This window comes from Penicillium lagena, assembly GCF_028827675.1.
Source record: "Penicillium lagena strain IBT 129212 chromosome Unknown utg000002l_segment0_segment0, whole genome shotgun sequence".
In the NCBI taxonomy this organism is placed as follows: Eukaryota; Fungi; Ascomycota; class Eurotiomycetes; order Eurotiales; family Aspergillaceae; genus Penicillium; species Penicillium lagena.
In genome coordinates this window covers 1,298,814-1,316,482 of record NW_026623223.1, presented here as the reverse complement: position 1 = coordinate 1,316,482, position 17,669 = coordinate 1,298,814, and the positions used below count along the sequence as shown (strand labels likewise).

The window sequence follows — 17,669 nt, the reverse complement described above, 5'->3', positions numbered from 1 at the left end:
GGGGACCTCAGCTTTCGCGGGTCTGGTATAAATACCTATCATTGCTTGTACTGTTCTTTATCTTTCCACGGTTTATCAGTGCTAGAAATTGGAATGTCCTTCTATATCAAAGGCTGGCTTTAGAGTTGTAATATTCTCACTAAGGATCAAAAATTAGACTAGGCATTATTGAGCATACACATTGCCAACAATGGATGGGCATCGATCAACTAGGCACGCTGACTATATCGTCGCCCTTGAAGGAAACCTTGAACTTCTCGAGCAGACGCTTAGCCGCCTTTTCGCCGGTGGCAAATGCACCGTGGACACAACCCTGGCCTACGCGAGTCAGATGCTCGCCTGCAAACTGCAGGACGCTGTGGCGATGGTTTTCGAGTGCCGCAATGATGAGGTGTGGATTATCACCGACTTTCTCGCAGGAATAAGTACCAAAGCCGGCCAGCGGGTCTTGAGTCCACTGGGTACATTCCATCTTTATGAGGCGTGGGAGAGCTTTGTAGGGCTCGGTGCGGATGAGCTTGAACAGCGGCTCGAAGAACTTGTACCGCTTCTTCGGGTCGGTCATGGCTTCTATCCGCTGGGTCAACGGCTCGGCGATCTGCACGCAGAGCTCCCTGCGGTCGGCGACTAGCATCAAGTTGACAGTCACCGTTGGATAGTTGAGGATGTTGTCCTCTGGCGTTTCGCGGCTGCTGGACGACCTGGGTGAGGAGCCCAAGAAGTCGGCGCCGTCCTCATTGAGCTCGGGCGGGGACGGATAATAGATGATCTGGTCGTTGTCTTTCGACCAGAATACCTCACTGAATTCAAAGAATATCTTCCCCAGCGCGCCGTAGCTGAGCTGAGAAAAGCCATGCTGGATATCGTCCGGCAACGGCGGGTCGAATGTGAGGAGTTTATGATGGAGGGCTCCCAGCGGCACGGTCACGATCACTGCGTCACCTGTCACCGTCTTACAGCAGCCTGTAGCATCCTCGCACTCCACGCGGACAGCATCCTGTCCCTGTGCGTTATCGCTCCAGGCCACTCGGGTTACTCGATGGTTCAGTTGCAGCGCATGGGGGCTCTCCAGTAGCGGCCCGGCGGTCCAGTCGACGATTCGATCGTAGCCGCCCTTCATGTATAGGTTGCGCTCAGTGATAAAATACTGGAGATATTTGCACGAAGCTTCGGCCGTACCCGTAGCGATCCACTGTTCAATCTCGCGGACGGCCTGCGGCGCCCACAGGCGCTCATCTTGGGTGATCAACTCATGCCGACTGATAAACTCCTGCATGAAATCATCGACGCTGCGGTCTTCCGCATCAGGATGGGCTTTGTAGTACCAGTCGACGTAGTCCGCGAACTCGTCGGCAACTTTCTTGGCCTTGAACTGGGCGCCGGCCCGACCCTGCGCTGTGTAGTACAGCGGGGTACCATCGTCGTAGTAATATTCGATCCCGAGGGCGCGAATGAGTTTGACGAGCGGATTCTGCGACGTTTCATGCATCCACGCCGCACCTAGAGACGTTTAGTCGCCTCGCAACAGGGGGTTGGAGTAGGGAGGGAGAAGAGGAGCAAAGTCCAGCAACCGAGAGTTCTGACACAGCGTCAAGCGTGATATCCAAAGGGCCCATCGCAAGCCCGGCGGTCAGTACCGACTCGTGTGTCCAAGGCACACATACCTAAGTCCCACGTCGTCTGGCCTCCGTTGCGCGTCGTGCAGATGCGACCGCCGATGCGGTCTCGCGCTTCCAGAACGACAACATCGACTCCGTGGCGCTGCAAAGTCGAGGCGGCACGCAGGCCGGAGATGCCGGCGCCGATGACGATGATGCGCTTCTTTTTCTTTTCCTCCTGCAGAGGCTGTGGCTCTGGCGCTGGCATGACGGTTGGGCTGCTTTGAAGGGTGTTGCGCAGCATCTCAGCCAGGCCAGAGCCACAATTACTTGGTTTACTCCGACTGGAGGATATCACGGAGGCATAGGCAAAGCTCTGAGACATCTTGAGTTGGCAGGTCGACATCTATGTGTAATTTGGTGGTAGTAGTGCTTGCTATCGATGTGTTGCGAGGGCTTGAGCAGTAGTTGCAGTGATGGAGTGGTAGATTGTAGCGTAGACGCTTGGAAGATATAAGTAAGGCTGTCCCTGCTGACACTAGACCAAAGCAGTATGTCCATCCTTTTATTATTACCGTCCATTTCTGGCCTAGTAACCGCATCCCGGGTCAAGTGATAGTGGAGTTTTACCCCAGAGAATTGTGTCAAAAACGCTATACCGCTAGACCAAAAGCACCATGGACTCGACGAGCTAATACAGTCATTTTCATATTGACACATGGTTAACTACCCTAATTCCCTGGGCCATTCGAGATTTCCCCGTGTTTCTTTCACTCCCCGCCATATTACGCGTCCATTCCCCCCACCCAGCTAATACCCAATGAGAAAGAATCAAGGGAATTGCCAAATGCTTGTTAGTGCTTGTTAGTGCTTGTTATCTATCCCTCAGGATGAAGGGTTCTGCATGGGCTTGGGCCTCCCCTGTCCTCACTTTTGCCGCTCTCGGGCGCAAATCGGGCGTCCGAAACAGTATGTCCAACCGGGTGAAGATAAGGCTAAGCCTATGATAACGGGCAGTTTGGGTGCACAGACACCCGCCCGGTATGTTTTGGGCCACGCTGGCGAAACTTTCTTCCTTGGCTCTGTCGGTAGTTGAGGCCACCGCGGATAACAACAGGTGCACGAGTCGTCGGTAGGCAATATTCTAGATCGTGATGATTTAGTATTAACATATAATAAGGTATTATTACCCGCTCTCTTCCTAGGTATATGGTGGTCAGCTCAACATGGCCTCCGAGAACCTGGAGAACTTGGCCGGCACTCGCATCCTCTTCACCAGCGACGAGCATCTGAAGCTAACCCCGGAGCCGACCAAATCACCCAATGACCCGCTCAATTGGTCACCAGCGCGCAAATACTGGCATGCCACGCTCGTGCTGTTTATCGTCGGCTTCACGGCGGCCACGTCCAACGACGCAGCAGCTGCCCAGTATGGTATGAACAGCCAACTAGGCATTTCGTGGACTCTGATGAATACGTCGGCCGGTATCCTCTTTGTCGGGATCGGCTACGGCACGCTGCTGACCTCGCCCATCCCCTCGCTGTATGGCCGTCGCATGATGTACATCGTGTGTCTGCTCTCGTCCATAATCGGATGTACCTGGCTGGCGCGCACAATGGGCCCAAATGACGCTTTATGGAACCAGCTCTTCGTTGGCGCCTCAGAGGCGTGTGCTGAGGCCACTGCCCAACTGTCGCTTTCGGATCTCTTCTTCGAGCAGCAGCGTGGCTCCGTCATGGGTCTCTATGTGCTGGCCACCAGTATCGGCACCTATCTAGGCCCTTTGCTGGCCGGATTCATTGCCAACAGTGTCGGCTGGCGCTGGGTCGGATGGTTCGCCCTCATAATCTCCTTCGGGACCCTCATCGTTTTTTATTTCACATTCGAGGAGACTACGTTTGACCGCAAAATCTACCTGCGCGGGGATATTCCCGCGATCGATACCACATTGAGTACCTCACTGGCCGCAGAGGAGGTGATACCGGTCACGAAGGAGCATACGCCTGTATGTGCCACATCGCTGAGTGATGTGGATGACAACGGCAGCAGCGAGGCGCCCAAATCATACTGGCAGCGGATCGCCCTCGTCACACCATCGCCACTCCTGCGCGGCACCGGCTTTGTACAATACTGGAAAACCATGTGGCATATCCTGCGAGTTTTCAGCTTCCCTGGCGTCTGGTACTCAGGCCTGCAATGGGGTGCACAGGACGCGTGGCTCACCTTCTATCTCACTGTTGAGGATAACGATTGGGTTATGCCGCCGTGGAATTATTCGCCGAATGGTGCCGCCATGATGAATATCCCGACATTGATCGGCGCGATAATCGGCTGTTGTTATGGCGGTTGGTTCTCGGACAAGTTTGTGGAGTGGTATGCACGGCGAAACAACAATCTCTTCGAAGCCGAACATCGTCTGTGGCTCATGTATCCGGCCGCCTTCATCGGGTCGGCAGGTCTGATGCTCTTCGGGATAGGTACCGACATGGGCATGAACTGGCCCGCGCCGTACGTCGGCCTCGGCATGATTGGCTTTGGCTGGGGCTGCGCCGGAGATTTGTCTCTGGCCTATCTGCAGGATGCTTATCCCGAAATGGTTCTCGAGGGCATGGTTGGCGTGTCAGTCATAAACAACTCAATTGGCTGTATCTTTACGTTCTGTGCTGGTAAGTCTTTCTCTCCTCACGGAATTTTTGACAGCTTTTCTTATAATTGGTAAATATAGGGATCTGGCTAGACGTACAGAGCACCAAGATGGTGTTTGTTGAAATTGGCATCCTCAGCTTCGTGTTTATGATGACCACAGTTCCGATGATGATCTGGGGCAAAGCTGCGCGCCGCTGGACACGCACGCGATATGAGAATTTCGTATCTCGTCGCGATGGCAATTGATAATGGTCTTTTTCGTGCAATCAGGAGCTCCCTCATCCTGTCTTTCGTGGATTCCTCATCAATCATGCCACGAACAATGCAATCATCCCTCTATTTTCTATTCGATTTTGCCCTATGGGCGACCTGCATTTTGGTGCTAGATACTTTCCAACCACTTTTTTACTTTTTCTACTGCCGGGAGATGTGTTCGGGTATTGTAAATATACGCTGACACTGTTGAATATGAAGCGGTCGGCAGGCCTGATATCTTGAGAGATCGTATTACGTTTCTCTGGATCGTTGTGAGATCGATAGCCATTTCTCCCAAGATAACTACACGCGGATCCACAATGCAGGAACGATAGGCCCCGATCTATATTGGGTTAGCGTAATACTGGGAAACTGTCCATGCCGAATGGAGCAAGTCCACACGAATTCCCCCAAAGCTTGTCTCCAAGTCACTCGGCATTTCGACAAGCACTCATTTCCAAGGGACCTTGATTAATGCGGAATATCTGGCCATTATTCTAAAATACAACTAATATTTCAGGACACCCATTTCTGTCTCAATTCGAACGTCCATATGCCCATCGCCTTGACGCACAAAGCAACATTTTCACCATGGACCGGAAACCTCATGTCGCTGTCATTGGCGCCGGACTGGCGGGGCTGCGATGTGCTGATCTCTTGATCCAAAACGGCGCCCAAGTTACCATCTTTGAGGCGAGGGATCGAATGGGTGGCAGAGTGCGTCGAGAAACCCCTTCTCCGATGAACCGTACTGACGATTTCGATATCAGATCGTTCAAGAAAAGATTGGAGACCATCTTGTTGACCTGTATGTCATAACGTTATTTCTTTGCGATCAACAATTCTAATTTTCGCATTGCCTAGCGGGGCCAATTGGATCCACTGTACCAGGACAAACCCCATCATCGAGCTGGCCGAACTGACTAAAACCCATCTCGAGGACTGGGATGGCGTCCAGGCCACTTTGGGGCCGAACGGAAAGCTTATAGACGAGCAGACGGACGATAAAATCTCCAAGTTCGTATGGGGAACCATCAATGATGCCTTCGCATATAGCGAGAAGTACGGTGACAGCATTCCTCCCGAACGCAGCTTGCTGGATTACTTCTGCGAGAAAGTGGAAGAGACCAGCTTCACAGCCGCGGAGAAGGCGCTTTGTATGGAATCATGCAAGCTGTGGGGGACATATATGGGAGAGCCGGTGTGGCGACAGAGCCTGAAGTTTTTCAAACTCGAGCAATGTATCGATGGAAGTAAGTCAAGTTGCACCTTGCCCCTAAAATGATAGACTGACATGTTTCCACGCACAGCCAATCTCTTTGTGACCGCCACCTTCAAGGCCATCCTTGACGCCGTTGCCCGCACCGCGAAGCAACATGCCGACATCCACCTCAGCGAACCCGTTACCAGGATCGACGCTCAGCCGCGACAATCACTCACGTCCCGGTCTCCCATAACCGTCACAACTTCTGCCAATAAAACATACAACTTCGATGAAATAATTGTCACGAGCCCTCTGGGCTGGCTCAAACAGAACAAAGCGGTATTCAGTCCCGCGCTGACCCCCCGCTTATCTGCAGCAATTGACAACATCTCCTACGGCCGCCTGGAAAAAGTATATGTGACCTTTCCGCGGGCATGGTGGCACAGCGAGAAAACTAAATTCCAGGCCATTGCCAACGGCTACCCACCGTTCACCCAATTCCTCGAACCAGACCCTAAATATGTCTCGGGCATCGTACGCCCGGACAACATACCCTGGAACCAAGAATGTCTTTCCCTGGCCGCCCTGGGCAAGGACTTTGCTCACCCAACCCTCCTCTTCTACACCTACGGCGATTGCGGGAGCTACATCCTCTCGCAAATCAAGGACCTACCTAAACACTCGCAGCAGTATAACACCTTCCTGGACGCCTTTGTTCGACCATTCTATTCCCTGCTCCCACAGTTCTCGGCCTCCGATCCAGACTGCGTGCCAACTGCGTTCCTTGCGACGGAGTGGCAGAATGATCCTTGGGCTGGGAATGGGTCCTACTGCAATTTCCAGGTCGGGGTTCAGGAAGCGGACAAGGATATCGAGATTATGAGGGAAGGCATGGGGAAGGAGAGGGGGGTGTGGTTTGCTGGTGAGCATACCTCGCCTTTTGAGGGTCTGGGCACTACGACTGGTGCTTATTGGAGTGGTAATCGGGTCGCAGGGCAGGTGTGTGATGCTTTGGGTCTGAGTGGGAAGGGAGTCGGCGCTGGTCAGGCTGTGCCGAGGGTGTCGCACTTGTAAATAGAAATCCTCAGGTTCTCGGGCTTGTGAGTCTAACTTACACCACAATGCTAAGAAACAGCATGTCGATAAATTCATTATTGGGTTCTTGTAGCTACAAGAGAGGGCTGAAGATACGGTCTTTAGATAAACTCCAACGATTGAGAGCAGGACTCGTGGCTAAACATACTTCGGACCTAAGGACGAGCCCAGCCGGTAGCCTACGCTAAGTAAACGATATGAAAAACTCGGCCTCGGTCTTGCGCCAGCAATACAAGTGACTTTGTCTGGCATTCCGCAGAATACTATTCTGGAACAATGCCAGCCGGATCCGAATTCTGATCCGTGTTTCCAATCTGAAGAGCTCTACATGCTGTTCTACTCAACAATTCCGCCCTGGAAACAAGATGAGATGTGGGCAATACGGCGCTGGCACGAACATCGGAGTAAATTCTTGACGTAGTTGGTCAGCCAGATTTCGCTGGAGTTAAGTTACCCAAAATCTTACCTCGGCAACTATTGCTTATGTAATACAGATCGCCTCGCAATGTCTTTCCGTTACCGAGGTACTCAACTGAGTCCCTTCTGGCTTTCGTTTTCCTAAACCTTGTCCCTGATCCTCGGGATTGAAGGAGCAGTTCTTCGTGAATATCATGTCTTCGACAAATCAAAATCCTCGAGCTCGCCGCCATAGGTCTGCCGTCGCGTGCCAAGCCTGTCGCCAACGCAAAGTACGATGCAGCCTGACCGTAACTGGTGTTCCTTGCGCCGGGTGTACCCAGGACGGTTCTCAGTGTATTGTAAACACGAAGCGACTGAAAGTGTAAGAGAGCTCCAGATAGATGCCGTATATCTTGAATATACTGAATACCAATACCTTCTCAGCACGAAACAGATTGCCCAGCTAGCACCTCGCCAGCGTCGTCAGAGTTCAAGCGAAGCTTTTGACTCGAATTATATCCCCAGCATGAACCAAGGGCCTTCACTCACGAGCGAACCTGACCCTCCGGATGTCCCCAGCCTTCATATCCAATCAGAACACCCTACTCCTAGTTTGAGGAGAGCTTCTCCAGATCCCGCGCTGGACAACTTCGAAGAAGAAGAGCGCAATGGGCTCGAGATAGCATCCGCGGCCCTTGGCCAACCGGAAAGAGTGGGAGAAGTCCCCTTTTATGCTGGTAGGAATAACCAAAGCATGAGGCAAATGAAAAACAAATGTCACTCACTTCTCACATAGGAGAGCGGACCGGACCCACGTCAGCATTAGATGTCTGCTCATCCGATCAGTCGTTGCCAAGGCATTTCCTCATCCCGCTTCAGAGGACGCAGCTATCTGATGAAGACCAGGAATTTCTCCACAAAAAGGGCGTTTTTACCCTTCCTGGGGGAACTGCCTGTGACAGCCTGATCGAGGCATACCTTCTCCATGTACATCCCGTGCTGCCAGTGATTGAAGCTGATGTGCTTTTGCGTCATCATCAAGCGGGGCAGCTCGCGGTGTACAATCTCTTGCTTCTGTGGAGCATTTTCTTCGTCGCCGTCAATGTATGTCGGTGAAAGGACTGCTCGCGCCTTGCCCAATAGACGCAGCTGACATATACAGTTCATTCCATCACACATATGCGATCAAGAGGGTTTTAGATCAAGAAGGGCGATGAGATATGCGTTTTACTCCCGAGCCAAGGAAAGAAGCTTTCCTCTGCCCATCGTGATCTGCTAGAGTTTTCAACTAACTTCGAATCCTCGTATTTTCTCGAACAGTGCATATTCGATAACGGCAACGAACGGAATAAAATCGTGCTCTTGCAATCCTCACTTTTGCTGGGGTTCTGGCATTCGGACAGAGACGAACATGCACAACCATGGTACTGGATAGGTATTGCAATAAGCCTGTGCCAAATCCTTGGCCTGCATCGAGACCCTGATATCTCAAAGTACAATCCCTCCATCACCACTCGACAGCGATCTTTTTGGCGTCGTCTTTGGTGGAGCTGCTTTTTCCGTGATCGCTGGCTTGGTCTCACATTGGGAAGGCCGCTGCGAATCAACCTAGAGGACTGTGACATTCCCATGCCTTTGGTGACTGATATGCTTTTTGACATTGATAGTCCAAGAGAGCTCTCTCTTACTACCCACTTACCGAGCGACATGCCAAGATTGGCTGATTATTGGGTTATGCTCATTGAATTAAGCCGCAAATTGGGCAACATTCTGGCTACGAATTATCGGACTGCTCGACCCAGGCCGTCACTTGATGAAACCGAAGCGCTCGAGAAGCAGCTTCTACAGAGTAGACTTCCAGATCAATACGAAGGAGGTCTGACGAGTATTGCGAGGTTTTACTCCAATCATGTCCATTTGCATTACCAGTTAGCTCTGCCTATCTCTGCCTATCTTCAACCATTCGGCCTGCTAACATAAAGCCGCAGAGCAATGTTGATTATCTTCTATCGGCCTTGGGGAACGGAATTCCCGGATGGTCTTCATCCCGACGCAAGGCACGATTGGCAACATCGAATGAGACTGAGGACTGAGGCTGCTGCCTCTCGAACTAACGAAATCGTGGATGCGCTCGTTCAAGACAACCTGCTTGGATTTGCAGGGCCTATGACGTTAGTATCCCCAAGCAGTCGGTATCTTCTGCTGTTTCGAAGTAGAGACACCCCTACGCGCTGCTCTCGGCTAACTTGTGTTTAAATGATCAAGACCACCGCTTCTGGTTCCAGCAATGCAAACTCACCTGCTTCAATGCAAATCCTGCGATCCTCTCACCAAACGCATCAGGCTCAATAAGCTTGAAATGTACATGCTGGTCATGGAAGAACTCCAGAAAACATATACTGTCGCTTCGATATATCGTGGGATTTTCACGACGGCTATTCAACAGATTTTCCCTGGTTACTCATCTCCCGTCGCGCCCTATAGTTCTCCAGTCAATGCTGCCACTGATCCCGAGACCGAAAATCAAGCTCAGGGTTCACTCACGGAAGCAGAAAATCCTCGCGACAACGGTCAGTTCCATGACACCTTAACTGGTGTCGCAGACGAGGGTGATTTGATGCAGGCATTGATGGATGAGTCTTCAATTTTCGGCTTTTGGGAGACGTGGAATCAAATTTGAGATCCATTGAACTTGCTTGGTTGCTTTTTGGGTTAAGGAGACCGAAATATAAATAGCCTTTGTCTCCTGTTTTGCATTGGGCGAAAGACATGCGGATCCAACAAGACCACTAGGTCGTTGCCAATAAACTGCAGATGGCTGTGTCACGGCTAGACCTGGCCCTCAATAGTCAACAACAGGGCCTTCTATGACCAATATTCTCACAGGAGGCAGCTTCAGGCAACTTTTGGAGCATATCGGCAACACCGTCAAAGTATAGACAGAAGACATGAAGAGGTATACCTTTGATCTCAATACGGAGACCTATCATGCTTTGGATATGAACATGAGGAATCAATTGAGGCTGTTGACATGCCATCCCTTAAAAATACCACGACCATGTTCTGTTGGACCTCATTGCACTAAAGCCAGACAGAGTCTCTTTTCAATAAGGGTAGATGAATTTTGCGAGGAGTAAATCACAAGTGATAGTATAGATACAAAGATTTCCCATCCCTGAAGCCCCTGCATTATGGGTTGCGGCGAGGTCTAGATGTAACGTGCTTTGCGCTGAAAGCAACCTTGATGCGCAACTACGGACCGGTGGAGCCGGGCAGGCGTTGTTGAATATTCGGACTGCATATTGTCTTGCTGACCTATTTGGCGTTTGCTAAACTTCCGAGGAGTGACGAAAATGGATTAGTAGAACAACAACCCAGCAACATCCCGCCAGACCTCGGTTACAAAGTTGCTGAGGCCATACCTATACCTCCAACTGAGAGTTTCGGATAATCTGAAACTTCCTTTGAAAATGTGCCTTCTGGATTCCTTAAGCTCTGAAATAATGTTTAAATCCGACCCCATAGCCCAGCATTATTGACCCTGGCCTCATTTTTCAAGTATTTTCTTTGACGTTTTGACAAATGGTTTTCATATCTAGCTTTGTAAAAGATGCTTGTGAACGATTTCAATATCTATGACTTTTTGCCAAGTTGAAGCTAAAACAGCTCAATATTTTATAGTGAAAAAAATATCTATTCAATTTTAACACGCAGTAACATGAAACTGTAGGAGGCGCTCCTGATCAAGGGATAGATACTTCTGAAGTTATAGACAGGAATGCAGCCGACATGATCAGACGGATGTTTTCTTTTCCGTGGTCTGCGCCGTCCTTGGAGGCCATTTAACTCTTCGCTCTGCCCGAACATAGAGATTGTTCGGCCTGATCAATTGAAACATTGGATCGTACTCAATAGGCCCATCGCCCTCACGGCTGAATTTGTATCGATAGATCAATTTCGGAAGGAAAACCTTGATCTCTTGCAGCGCGAAGTTGAATCCAATACACATTCGCGGACCTGCAGCAAATGGCACATATGCTGTTTTGTGGCGATTCTTCACCTCCTCCGTATCCCATCTGTCTGGGTTGAAACGGTTGGGATTGTCCCACAGGTTGGGATTGTTGTGAATGTGGTGCAAAGCAGGTATCACAACAGCATCCTTAGGAATCTTGTAGCCCCCGGGCAACACGAGATCAACTTTGGCGGTGCGGCCGGGTTGGAAAGATGGATTGTGTCGACGTTGTGTCTCTTTGATGTACTTGTCGAGGAAATCCAAGCCGTCCGTGACATCCGCTGTGATCTCGGTATTCTCATCGATATCATTGTCAATCAACTCCTGAAGCAGCTTCTCTTGCATGCCTGGATAGCTGACAAGACCATAGATTAGCCAGGAGAGTAGAGAGCTGGTTGTGGTGAAACCAGCCCCCGTCGCGACCACAAGGGCCCAGACTAGGGAAGATTTAGGAAGCTTTTCTCCTTTGTTATCGGTGGCGCGTATGGCATAATCTGATTGACGTTAATAATCTTGCAATGAACCAATGGGAAGGGACCCGAGGAGACAATGCAACTTACCAACCATATTCGACGCCTTTAATGCGGCATCTTGTAGGGGGAGATCGCTAGTGCCACCACTTGCCGCGTTCTGGATAGACTCCTCAACCAGGTCCTCGATCCGCGATTTTACGAGTTTGAGACGCCGCGGATCTCCAAATGGCAATCTGCTGTACCAGTCACCCTTGGAAGTGACCTTCTTGTTGAGAGAAAGAATTTCGGCAATCAGGTGCACCATTTCATGCAGGGGAGCATCGGGCGAAGAGAAGTGTTCGAAGTCCAAACCAAGAGTAAGCTTTCCAACCGCTTGCGAACCCAATTTCAGCATATATTGGTAGACGTTCCAAGCCTCATTTTTCTCGTCAAAGGCATCAAGTATCGGGAAGGCATCTTCAACTGTTTTCTGCATAGTCGGGGCATAATGACGGACTGCCTTAGGGCCAAGAGCAGGCGGCAGGAATTTGTGAGCCACTTTCCATTCTGGTGTATCCGTGTCACCCAGAAAGACACCAGCAGGGGGTGTTTTCAGGGCATGGAGAGGGTGAGCTTCATTGATCTTCTTCGTGAAAAAGTCAGATTCGCTGAACACAATGGCCGAGATCTCAGGGTCGTTAGTCTGATAAAGGATCCGGCCCATAGTATTCGTCTGAATTATCGGGCCGTACTGTTCAAACAGGCGCTGGTGGTTGCCGAGATGGTCGGGATATACTTCAAAGTAGTTTCCGACGTAAGGTAAACCTTTCGGGCCAAGCGGAGAGCGCACTCCATGTCCGTCAATGGTGATTGCCACAGGACCGCTTGCTGAGACGACATCGGAAGCATCTGAAAGAGTGACATCTTCGGCTTGAAATCCAATGCCTGCTCGTCTGTTAATAAATACCGTTTCAATTGAAGGTGAAGAACGCAACAGAAAGGACATGAGAATTTTACTAAATCAGCTACTCACCATTTGGCTCAACAATGGCAAAATGAGCAGCGATCAGATTTCTGAGCCCATCAAAGTCCAGAGTCGAATCAATATCAATACTCCTCTTGGTAGAGACTGGCTCTCCGAGAAGATAAAACTGTTGAACAGACATGGTCGTAGTGCAAGTTGCATGCAAGTACAATTCTTGCGTTACTATAGAAATGAGAGCTGGCTTAAATACATCATCGGCAGGAGATAGGGGACCCGATTCAATCTTTCTACTCTGCAAAAATGTCGCATGTTCGGCATGCCGGTGCAGGAGGACAACGCCGCGGCTTTCTCGGAATCCGATGTATCGATCCCGATTGGTCCACCTTACCTCGGAATTTCAAAATTTACGTAACATGTTTACTTCTTGCCGAGAAGTACAAAATTCAGTATAGCCGCACTATAGGCGCGTGGGTCTAGTTGCTTTCCGCGGCATTGTTCTTCGGTACTCTACGCGTGGTCCGCAAACCAGGGGGCGCACTTTGTTCATTCGGCATGCCGAAGTTCCTGAACTTGTGAAAAGCCGGTCCCTCTATAAGAAGGACCATGGACCAGCTGCTTAGCTCTCGAGCATCTAGACGAACCCTTTTTGCCAACCGCCATACACTACCTCCATAGTTGCTTGAAATGGCAACCACAACAGAGTATACTTTGGAAGACGTTGCAGCACACAAGACCAAGAAGGACTTGTGGATTATCGTTCATGGCAAAGGTAAGGTTTCACCATTGGACCACATCCTGGAATAAACCCGATTATTTGGACGTGTATCTAACAGATATAATATAGTCTACAATGTCACGGAATACGTGCGTGACCACCCTGGCGGAGCAGACGTCCTGGTTGACGTTGCCGGCTCCGATGCGACAGAGGCATACGAGGATGTCGGACATTCTGGAGACGCAAATGAAATTCTGCATACATACTTGATCGGCACGCTCAAGGGCGCTCGCGAGTTCACCCGTCCGAGAGGCGTCACTGTCATTCAGCAAATACCCAAGGAAACAAAGACAACAAAGTCTTCAACATCTTCTGTTGTCCTTACCAGCGGCTCACTTGGAGGGGCCGCTCTTTTGCTTTACCTTGTTCTACAGGGCCACATCAACCTCAGCGATACGACTGCGAAGCTCTCCAAGCTCTTGCCAAAGTGGCTACCTGCGGCTTCTTTGCCACGCGGTGGCCTCCCCTGGGGAGGTTTCTCCAATGGTTTCCTCACAGCTTTTGTCCTCTTCTCAGCCGGTGGTGGCGTGTTAGGGAGCAAACTCTCTGCTCTTACTCGGATTGAGTCTGGCTTCACCCGATTCCCTCCCCATTTGCCGAGCCACAGAATCCCAAGACTGGATCCGCATCTCAAAAAAGGCTTCCTCGAGCCCAAAGACTTCAAAGAGCTTCCGCTCATACAGAAAGAAACTTTGTCGCCGAGCGTTTATCGTTTTGTGTTTCAACTGCCGGCTCCCGAAACCGTCATTGGGCTTCCTATCGGACAGCATGTGGCCATCAAAGCTACCGTGAAGGGACAATCTGTCTCCAGGTCGTATACTCCAACCTCAAACAATCTGGACCTGGGTAGATTGGAGTTGGTTATCAAATGCTACCCGGATGGGCTACTGACCGGCCAGTACCTTGCAAATCTCAAAGTGGGAGACAAAGTTCTCTTCCGAGGGCCCAAAGGTGCGATGAAATATCGGAACGGTCTTTGCAAGAAGATTGGAATGATAGCTGGCGGAACTGGTATAACTCCAATGTATCAGCTCATTCGAGCAATCTGTGAAGATGACACCGACACAACCGAAATTAGCTTGGTCTATGCCAACCGATCTGAAGAGGATATCCTCCTTCGAGAAGAGCTGGAGAGATTTAGTCAAAACTATCCCAAAAATCTCAAGATTTGGTATATGTTGGATACTCCTCCGCAGAAGTGGAAATACGGAAAAGGCTATGTGACCTCGGCAGTCATGGCCGACAAGCTGCCCGGTCCATCTCCTGATACCAAAATTATGCTCTGTGGGCCACCGGGAATGGTGAACGCCTCAAAGAAGGCCTTGGAATCTCTTGGATTCCAAGCTGCAGGTTCTGTCACCAAGATGACCGATCAAACTTTCTGTTTCTAAAATTGCTGCGGTGTTGCCTTCTTATCTTTCCATTTTGCTTTTCCCCCAATAATCTTTATCTACGGCTCGTTTAATAGATTGCAATTGATTCGTCTTTTCGTTTTTAGAACTAATTCCAAGTAGCATTATATCACCGCGTAATATACGGACTGTCTCATAATAGGTTTAGTAGAAAGAGTCTGCGGATCAAGAACAAGAATGCTGTCAGGTCGGTGCTAGCAACAATAGCCGAAATATCTACCCAGCACGCAGAAGACAGAAAAGAGCAATCAGGTCGGTTTCTCAAATTTTACCTCGAACAGGCTTTTTGTTACGCCACAACCCGTTTCCTAGAGAACATCTTGCTTATTCCATTTCCAGTGGAGCATAATTCTTGCTCGGTCAGGACATTGCGGCAATGAAACAACAGGCCTGATAATCTGCCTCGGTAACTTCGGTATATCCGCCAATCGGAAAGACACATTTTCGCTGCAAGGTCTGAGCTAAGTGGGTCACAAAACAGCCGTAGCCCCTTGGCGAAGTACGACTATCCTGCGATCAAGTTTACGATCTTAACCGCGGATATAACGGGCCGACAAGCTCGGGTTACCGATCTTGAATCTAGGCAGTATTGCTTTCCCTCAAGCAATCGGGCCGGAAAGGATCGCTCGGCACTGCCAGCCGTGCAGATGTATATAAACCACGAAAGCAAGGAAATCGCTCTTGATCGTTCATTGAAATCAACCAAGTCTTAACGCCTTCCACAATTTTCCTTATTTTAAATTACCAATCTATCAAACCAACACCTCAGACAATCATTGCAACAATGCGTTCAGTTTGGCAACCACCCCGAAATTACAAAGACCGGCCTGTGACTATTCTCGGAGCTGGCGTGCTTGGACGACGAATCGGTAAGCAGTTCTTTCGGTTATACCGGCCGATAGTTTCAATAATGACAACTTTATAGGATGCATCTGGGCTTCAGCTGGATATAACATCCGAATTCGAGATCCCAGTGCCCAACAACGCGCGGATGGAATCGCATACATCAAAGAAAATGTAGCCTCCTACGCGGCCGCCGCTGGAAGCAAACTCGATCCCGGCAATGTGGAGACATTCGAGCACATGGAGGACGCCATTGCTAATTCCTGGCTGGTGATCGAAGCCGTACCCGAGAAACTCCAACTCAAAATCGATACTTTTGCCCAGCTCGACGCTCTGGCATCCAGCGATTGCATCCTGGCTTCGAACTCATCTTCGTACAAGACCTCCGAGATGCTTGAGAAAGTGTCTGTCGATACCAAAGCTCGCATTCTGAATATGCATTACTACATGCCTCCCCAATGCATGATCGTGGAGCTAATGACTGACGGCTATACCACAGCCGAGATCTTCCCGTTCATGGTTGAGCGTTCGAAGGAGGTGGGGACTTTGCCTTATGTTGCAAGAAAGGAATCTACTGGCTTTATCTTCAATCGTCTCTGGGCGGCTGTCAAGCGAGAGGCTTTGACCATTTTGGCGGAGGGGGTGTCAGTTCCTGAGGAAATAGACTCCATGTGGACTGAGATGTTTGTCAAAGGAGGCAGTGCCCCCTGCAAGACAATGGATAGTCAGTTCTTCCTTTCATTTTTGTCTTGATTATCAGTAGGACATGCTAACATGAGCTTCCAGATGTCGGGCTGGACACTGTTGCGTTCATCGAGGCCCATTATATTGAGGAACGTGGTCTTTCTCCTAAGAACACGGTGGAGTTCTTGAACAGGAACTACCTGTGCGACGGAAAGCTCGGCTCTAAGAGTCCACACGGTGGTCTTTATCCTCCTCAGAAAGCTACGGACTTGTCAAATGAACCTAAGCTTCTCGTCTTGGATGTTGGATTGTCCGCCGTTTCACCAACAACCTCCTCGGGCAGCATCATTGAGTGTTCTGCTGATGGAAAGATTCAACGGACTTTGCTCCAAAGCCAATCTTTGCCTGATGGTGTGGCTGTCGACCCTGCCAGCAACAGATTCTTCTGGACCAACATGGGCGTCCCGGGGAAAAGGGATGGTGCTGTTTATTCCGCCGACCTAAGCGGCTCAGACATTCAAACCATCGTGCCCATCGGTGACATCAATACCCCGAAGCAGCTAACCCTGGACATCGAGGCAAAGAAAGTCTACTTCTGTGACCGTGAAGGGCTTCGCGTCTACTGCTGCAACTTTGACGGCTCTGACCTGGAAGCGATCATCACAGCAGGCAACCCGGAAGATCCCCAGCACGGCAACGATGGCACTAAATGGTGTGTTGGAATTACTGTCGCTCCCAAACTGGGAAAATTCTACTGGTCTCAAAAAGGGCCTTCGAAAGGTGGCCAGGGAAGGATCTTCTGCGCCGATATCTTGACGCCAGCGGGTTCTTCGCCAGAAAAGAGACTGGATATTCAGTGTCTTCTTAGTGGCCTTCCTGAGCCCATTGATTTGGAAGTCGATGAAGAGTCTCGCTCTCTGTATTGGACTGATCGCGGCGAGATACCATTTGGTAATTCGTTGAATCGGATCCTGTTGGATGAGTCAGGCTTGCCGCTTGTTACATCCGCTTCGTCGAAGTATGAAGTCCTTACTAGACACCTCAAGGAAGCCATCGGACTGAAGTTGGATACCAAGAACGGTCATATTTATCTGACGGACTTGGGTGGCAGCATCTATCGATGCGATCTGGATGGCAAGCAGAAGATGAAGATATATTCAAACGACCATCGCGCTTTCACCGGAATCACCACATTTTGAGTATCATCGGACTGTCTTTGTTGCTCTTCATTTCGAGAAAACTCTCAATCGATGTGCGGGGTAATGGAAGTTCATGATATTTATGGCTATTTGTATGCCCATGTGTAAT

General features: G+C 50.1%; 7 protein-coding genes across 7 annotated transcripts; 5 read left to right on the top strand and 2 right to left on the bottom strand.

The window, feature by feature from the left end:
* Positions 1-205: 205 nt before the first annotated feature.
* On the bottom strand, positions 206-2,004 carry N7510_003278 (flavin monoamine oxidase family protein; the record flags this gene model as incomplete). The annotated part of the gene is made up of 2 exons (XM_056975205.1): positions 206-1,500; positions 1,665-2,004. The coding sequence occupies 2 exons, from the start codon at positions 2,002-2,004 to the stop codon at positions 206-208; spliced, it is 1,635 nt and encodes a 544-aa protein (XP_056835161.1).
* Positions 2,005-2,824: 820 nt separating this feature from the next.
* On the top strand, positions 2,825-4,491 carry N7510_003277 (uncharacterized protein; the record flags this gene model as incomplete). Its single annotated transcript, XM_056975204.1, has 2 exons — positions 2,825-4,265; positions 4,325-4,491. The coding sequence occupies 2 exons, from the start codon at positions 2,825-2,827 to the stop codon at positions 4,489-4,491; spliced, it is 1,608 nt and encodes a 535-aa protein (XP_056835160.1).
* A 600-nt stretch (positions 4,492-5,091) lies between these two features.
* Positions 5,092-6,778, top strand: N7510_003276 (flavin monoamine oxidase family protein; the record flags this gene model as incomplete). The annotated part of the gene is made up of 4 exons (XM_056975203.1): positions 5,092-5,217; positions 5,271-5,308; positions 5,365-5,753; positions 5,811-6,778. The coding sequence occupies 4 exons, from the start codon at positions 5,092-5,094 to the stop codon at positions 6,776-6,778; spliced, it is 1,521 nt and encodes a 506-aa protein (XP_056835159.1).
* Positions 6,779-7,724: 946 nt separating this feature from the next.
* N7510_003275 (fungal specific transcription factor domain-containing protein) lies at positions 7,725-9,878 on the top strand (the record flags this gene model as incomplete). Its single annotated transcript, XM_056975202.1, has 5 exons — positions 7,725-7,935; positions 7,995-8,302; positions 8,399-9,126; positions 9,187-9,369; positions 9,464-9,878. 5 exons carry the CDS (start codon positions 7,725-7,727, stop codon positions 9,876-9,878), a joined length of 1,845 nt encoding a protein of 614 aa, XP_056835158.1.
* Positions 9,879-10,991: 1,113 nt separating this feature from the next.
* On the bottom strand, positions 10,992-12,828 carry N7510_003274 (cytochrome P450; the record flags this gene model as incomplete). Its single annotated transcript, XM_056975201.1, has 3 exons — positions 10,992-11,704; positions 11,771-12,607; positions 12,696-12,828. 3 exons carry the CDS (start codon positions 12,826-12,828, stop codon positions 10,992-10,994), a joined length of 1,683 nt encoding a protein of 560 aa, XP_056835157.1.
* A 503-nt stretch (positions 12,829-13,331) lies between these two features.
* On the top strand, positions 13,332-14,813 carry N7510_003273 (uncharacterized protein; the record flags this gene model as incomplete). The annotated part of the gene is made up of 2 exons (XM_056975200.1): positions 13,332-13,416; positions 13,492-14,813. The coding sequence occupies 2 exons, from the start codon at positions 13,332-13,334 to the stop codon at positions 14,811-14,813; spliced, it is 1,407 nt and encodes a 468-aa protein (XP_056835156.1).
* Positions 14,814-15,618: 805 nt separating this feature from the next.
* Positions 15,619-17,560, top strand: N7510_003272 (uncharacterized protein; the record flags this gene model as incomplete). Its single annotated transcript, XM_056975199.1, has 3 exons — positions 15,619-15,703; positions 15,760-16,401; positions 16,464-17,560. The coding sequence occupies 3 exons, from the start codon at positions 15,619-15,621 to the stop codon at positions 17,558-17,560; spliced, it is 1,824 nt and encodes a 607-aa protein (XP_056835155.1).
* Positions 17,561-17,669: the final 109 nt, after the last annotated feature.